Source organism: Calonectris borealis, chromosome 20 (genome assembly GCF_964195595.1).
Source record: "Calonectris borealis chromosome 20, bCalBor7.hap1.2, whole genome shotgun sequence".
NCBI classification, from domain to species: Eukaryota; Metazoa; Chordata; class Aves; order Procellariiformes; family Procellariidae; genus Calonectris; species Calonectris borealis.
Window position 1 is genome coordinate 2,023,204 of NC_134331.1, and position 5,940 is coordinate 2,029,143.

The 5,940-nt window shown below is 55.2% G+C and overlaps 1 protein-coding gene across 1 annotated transcript; it reads right to left on the bottom strand.

The window, feature by feature from the left end:
* Positions 1 to 287: 287 nt before the first annotated feature.
* On the bottom strand, positions 288 to 5,714 carry SOX9 (SRY-box transcription factor 9). Its single transcript, XM_075169408.1, has 3 exons — positions 4,850 to 5,714; positions 3,587 to 3,840; positions 288 to 2,991 (listed from the first exon to the last, which is right to left on the bottom strand). Exons 1-3 carry the CDS (start codon positions 5,278 to 5,280, stop codon positions 2,201 to 2,203), a joined length of 1,476 nt encoding a protein of 491 aa, XP_075025509.1. The 5' UTR covers positions 5,281 to 5,714; the 3' UTR covers positions 288 to 2,200.
* Positions 5,715 to 5,940: the final 226 nt, after the last annotated feature.

Genomic DNA, 5,940 nt, shown 5'->3' on the forward strand with positions numbered 1-5,940 from the left:
GTGGCTTGGGGACGGCTGGAGCTCCGTTGTCACCTTTGGAGGTCACAGCCTGAATTGTCGCCCCGGATGAGTCTGGTTTTGGCCGTCTCTGAATCCCGGTGCTTCCCTAGCGTCCTGCCCAGGCTGCCCTCGCTCCGCTTTCTCTTTGATGGCTGGGCTCAGGACCTGCGCTGATAAAAGGGGGGGGACACCGCAAGCCCCATCAGTGAAGCCAAAACCATCCTGGGGCTTCAGCACGGCCCCAGCTTTGCTTGAAGGCTGTTAATAAATCAGAGACTGGTGGGGTGTTTTAACTTTTAATACAATGTATATTTATTGCAAACAATAATATACAAAAAAAAGGTAAGTTTCACAAAGAGAAGGATCTTGCAAACAAAACAAAACAAAAACTTACCTAAGACAAAATATGATTTAAATGACAGGTCTTTTAAGTTACAGAAATACTTTAAAAAGATCTGCTTTTATACAGAAATAGAAAGATGCCATATTATAAGAGTGCTTTAAGATTTTTTTTCTTCTACTGAATCCCTAAAAAAAAAAAATGTTAACAAATATATCATTTTTTTAAATAAAAAAAGTTTGCTGTCTTTTTTAAAAAGCAATCCTTAACTGTTCAGCCACAGCTTCACCAAAGTCAGTGTCCCCACCTCAAGCCAGTTTTGGGGGTGGAAGGCTAAATCGGTGCCGCCCCCGCGGCACGGCCGGGGCGTTGGGTCTCGTCCTCGCACGAGCTCGTGTGTCCCAGAGAGCTGAGGCAGAAAACAAGGCAAATGATTCAGTGATACGCTACATTTGCAATCTTCAGTTTGTACAATTTTTTTTTTTTCCAGTTTATCCTTAAGACAAAAGAAAAAATGGAAGAGCACAAGTTTGTACAAACCCAGGACACAGATTCCAAAAAGAATAATAATAATAATAATAAAAAAGAATTAAAGAGATAAATAAAGGACTGGTTACAGTTTAGACCATAATTTAACAGGCACGGTCACCTTCCAAATAATGCTCCAACAAATGCAATCGCTTTTGAAAGGACTTAAAATAGAAGGGAGATTAAAAAAAAAAAAAATCGTGATTAAAAACTGCTCTTCTCACAAAATAAATAATTTAAAGTAACTGTGATGTCCCGCAAGCAGAGGGGAGCCCCTGGATGGGTTTTGCATCAGGCCCGGGGCGGGCGGGGGGGTGATCGGGGGTGGCTGGAGGGGGTTGAGCTCAGCCCCTCCCAGCCCCAGGCACGGGCAGAGCTGGGGACCAGTGATTATCACAGGGCTGCTTTTAAGGCTTCGCAACAGCACTTTTCGCTGTTTTTTTTTTAAACAAATCTTTTTGTTTTTCTTTCTTAAGGCTCAAGGTTATTAAAAAATAAAGTTAAAATCTCCTCCTGGCTGGTTTTGCTATTAGTTAGAAAAATAAAGCCTCTCCCACGCTCGTCCCCACAGACTCAGCTCGCATCTCCCGCGCTGCAGAGCTGACCATCGCTAAGCCTGACGCTGGCCACTTAACAGAGCTTTGTTCCGAGTTAAAAGCACGCCGTTTTGCTTTTTTATTTTTATTTTTAGAGAAAAAGACACTTATCTATACAAAAATACCTCTGACTGCAAGAAAACCTAGGACTGCTCCACTAAGTGTCATTTTTTAGCTGTTGGAAAAATAAGAGCATTTAAAAAAATCTCTAAAAAATATGTATAAATCCCCTCAAATTGGTAACGAATCATACACAGTACATACTAAAAAATATTTAAAATAGAGAATATTCCTCACAGAGGACTCTGAGTTTTCTCTTTTTTTCCCCCCTATTTTTTTTCTTTTTTTTTTTTTAATTACTGCTAAAAAAAAAAATCATTACAAAAGTCCAGAGAACAGACAGCTGAGCTGGTTGGTTAGAAATCTCATCTCCACGCCGCGCCCTGGAAGCAGAGTTAAAGTCCAGTTCCTTGGAAAGTCTGTACCGAGTTTTGCCGGTTCTCGGAGCGGTCTGGCCACTTCCTGGAGGATGCTGTAGTGCAGAAGGCTCGAGGCGCTCTCTCCTCCCCGCCAGCTTTAACTTTAGCGTCTTTTTTTAATTATTATTTTAATTTCAAAGAAGGAAAAAGTCTGAGGAAGTTCTCCGTTCTTCTTCTTCTTGCTTCTTTCGTGCTTTTTTGATTTTTTTTTTAAATTTCTTTTTTTTTTTTTTTTTTAAAAAAAAAAAAAAAAGGCTTTAGGGTCTGGTGAGCTGCGTGTAGACGGGCTGTTCCCAGTGCTGCGGGCTGTGGGTCTGGGGGATGGAGGGGACCCCAGAAGTGTCTGCAATGGGGGTGTACATGGGGCGCTGCGTGGGGTTCATGTAGGTGAAGGTGGAGTAGAGGCTGCTGCTCTGGCCGGCGGCGTGGCTGTAGTAGGAGCTGGAGTTCTGGTGGTCGGTGTAGTCGTACTGGGAGCGGGTGATGGTGGGGTAGGAGGAGCTGTAGTGCTGGAGGTTGAAGGAGCTGTAGTTGATCTGCTGCGGGGAGTGCTGCTGCTGCTCGCTGTAGTGGCTGGGGCTGAGCTGCTCCGTCTTGATGTGCGTCCTCTGCTGCGCCTGGCCCTGCTCGCCGCTCAGCGCCGGCAGCCCGTGCTGCGGCTGCGGCTGGGGCTGCGGCGGGGGCTGCGGCGGCGGCTGCGGCTGCTGCTTGGACATCCAGACGTGGCCAGCCCCAGCTTGCGAGCCCGACGTGCTGCTGATGCCGTAGCTGCCGGTGTAGGTGACCTGGCCGGGCTGCCCGTGGGTGGCCGGGACCCCCGGGTGGCCGTTGGGGGGGAGGTACTGATCGAACTCGTTGACGTCAAAGGTCTCGATGTTGGAGATGACGTCGCTGCTGAGCTCGCCGATGTCAACGTCTCGGAAGTCGATGTGGGGCGGCTGCCGGCCGCCTTCTTGCAGAGGGCGGCCCTCCCGCTTCAGGTCCTGCTTGCCCGGCTGCGCGTCCGTCTTGGGGGTGGTGGGGGGCGTGGGGGGGCCCTGCGATTGCCCTGCGGAAGGAAGGAAAGGGCACGGGCGTGAAGGGGGTGTCGCGCCCACGACGGCCGGGCACCCCTGCGCCCGCGGCTCCCCGAGGTGGGAGGTGCTGCCGGGCGCGATAACCCCGTTAATAGTTAACCCGCGGTCCGTGGGACGGCCGGGTAACCGCGCGGTGCTTCTGAAAGCAGTTGCGTAGGGTAACACAAACACCTCCAGGCGCGAGGAACACAGACGTGAGCCCTATCAGCGCCCATCTATCGCGCCGGGTGAAATGACCGAGCCTTCAGACGTGAGCTGCGAGAGCGGGGCCATCTTTCCGTTGATTTTTTTAAAAAGTATGGATTCACGTTTCTCATGGGCAGAGGGGGTGGAAGCGGCCGCAGGGGCTGGCAGACACAGGCGAGTATTTGTGTGCCAGTGCTATGGGCAAGGCTTTGCCCCCCTCCCGGCGCAGCCGGCCCCTTCTCACTGCATTTCTGGGTCTCCCTCCTTTTTCCCCCGCCCCCTTACCTAATCCCAATTTCAGCCTGGTTTGGGATGCAACTTTTCTTAGGTAGCCATGACCTAACCCCCTCCGTAACATCTCGTGGGGCTGCGAGTACCTACCCGAGTGCTCCCCGGGGGAGTGCACCTCGCTGATGCTGGAGGACGACTGCGGGGAGTCCGCCTGCAGCGCCTTGAAGATGGCGTTGGGGGAGATGTGGGTTTGCTCGGAGCCCTCCTCCTGCTCCGACTGCCCGTTCTTCACCGACTTTCTCCGCCGCGGCTGGTACTTGTAGTCGGGATGGTCCTTCTTGTGCTGCACCCGCAGCCGCTCGGCCTCCTCCACGAAGGGACGCTTCTCACTCTCGTTCAGCAGCCTGGGGGGGACATGGGGGATGTCATGCAGCTCACAGGGGGGACATTAGCAGCCCCCCCCCACTATGGCATTACACCAGCTCAAACCTCCCCCCTGGATCACCTCGAATGGCAACACAAAGCCCCCTGCAATGTTGAACGCCCTGTCTGGGGCACATGCTGGTTGTCACCCCCTCTTTCCCCCCCCCGGATTGCTTCGGGGGCCGAACAAGAGGTGCAAGAGTGGCAGCAGGGTCCGGCCCCCGCCCTCCCCAGCCGTCCCACCCCACCCGTCCCCGGGGCGCTTTAGGTGGCGGCCCCGTCACTGCCTGCCAGGGCCAGGTTTGCTCGCTGCTTTCTCCTCCAGCCGCAAATTTAGGATTTCCCCCCCGGCCCCCCCGCCTTCTGCAGTCACAGAGTAAGAGGCAGCCAGGTGACTCACTTTCCCTTCTGTTTTTCTCCCCTCCCTGCCTTATTTTGGAAGTCGGAGGGCACCCAGCCATGCGCCACTCATCGCAGCCACCCACCCACCCACCCGGGGCTTGGCACAGCATCCCCGGCGCTCGCCCTGCGCCCGGCTCCTGCCGCCCCCTCCCCTCGCCCCGCATCGCTTCTCCTGCCGGGCCAAGCTGATGCAATCCAGAAAAACCATCATTTCCTCTGGACAAGAGCACAAACAAACAAACGCCAAGGCAGGCCCCGCTCGGGTGGGGGCTTTGCCAGCCCCCCCGGGCCGCCTTCCACCCGGGCCATTGCTCAAGGGAAGGAAACCACTTGCAAAACCAGAAGACGGCCACAGGGAACTACTTTCCCTACTTTTCCCCTACTATTCTGGCTTCTCCTACGCCAACCAAGTTTGCCAGCACATGCAAAAGTTTTCAGCGAGTCTTCCAGGTTTGAAACCATCCTCTCCTTCCTCTTCCACCTCCTCTGACTGCTGGTACAGCCTAGAGCAGACTTTGCAGGCTGCAGCCTCCCCCCCGCAGCATCCCCCGTTCCCCCCCACTGACCCTTCCCGGCCTCCGCACTCACCTCCAGAGCTTGCCCAGGGTTTTGCTGAGCTCCGCGTTGTGCAGATGCGGGTACTGGTCAGCCAGCTTCCTCCGGGCCGCCTGTGCCCACACCATGAACGCGTTCATGGGTCTCTTCACATGGGGCTTGTTTTTGCTGGATCCGTTCACCCGGACCGGCATGGGCACCAGGGTCCAGTCGTAGCCCTTGAGCACTTGGCTCACCGCCTCTCGGATGCACACCGGGAACTTGTCCTCGTCGCTCTCCTTCTTCAGGTCCGGGTCACCCTTGGGGAAAGTGTTTTCTTGGGGTCTGGTGTTCTCCGTGTCCGAGCCGGATCCAGAGGGGCAGGGGGACCCGGCGGAGTCATCCGACATGGTGGGGCTGGGGGCGTCGGAGATACATTTGTCCTGTTCTTCTGTCATTTTCATGAAGGGGTCTAGGAGATTCATGCGAGAAAGTGGCAGAGGGGGGGACAGGGGATGAAAAAATTAAAAAAAAAAAAAAAATCGGGTGGCTAAGGGGTAGGGAAGGGTTAAAAAAGTAAAACTAGGAGAGACGAAGTCTCCACCAGCGTGAAGCCCGGCTGGGGAGAGGAAGGAGAAAGCTGGAAAAAGTTTGCAAAAGTTTTTATTATTTTTCCCTACCCCTCTAAGTCAAAAAAAAAAAAACAACCAAAAAACGGGCGGGGGGGGGGAAACTTTTGCAAGTTGCAGGAGAGAAAGGACGGGAGGAGGGAAGAAAAAAAAAAAAACCCGGAGCAGCGGTGACGAGCGGCCGGGGCTGGCTGGGCAGCGCGGGGCCGGGGTGGCCGTCGGTGGGCAGCGTGGGGCCGGGGTGGGCAGCGTGGGGCCGGGCGCGCCCCGCCGGTCTCCAGCGCGGCTCTGCGGCCCGCGCCGCGGCGCGGGAATAAATACTCTCCGCGGCGATTTCGGCTCGGGAGCGCTCCGCCAATGGGCGGCCGGCCCCCGGGGGCTGGCGCGCACCCCATTGGCTGCGCCGCCGCCGCGGGGAGGGGTCGGCGAGCGCGCAGCGCCGCTCAGCGCCGCGCAGGGGGCGGCTGCGGGAGGGCGGACGGGGCGGCCGCGGGCGGGGCGCGGAGCAGCGAGCAC

What these genes read in the sequence shown, in the direction of transcription:
- SOX9 (XM_075169408.1), bottom strand. Translation starts at nt 5,280, where the DNA reads ATGAATCTCCTAGACCCCTTCATGAAAATGACAGAAGAACAGGACAAA. An exon ending in ACCCTGGGCAAGCTCTGGAG is followed by an intron (nt 3,841 to 4,849) that starts GTGAGTGCGGAG and finishes TGTCCCCCCCAG; the next exon opens with GCTGCTGAACGAGAGTGAGA. An exon ending in CTCCCCCGGGGAGCACTCGG is followed by an intron (nt 2,992 to 3,586) that starts GTAGGTACTCGC and finishes TTCCTTCCGCAG; the next exon opens with GGCAATCGCAGGGCCCCCCC.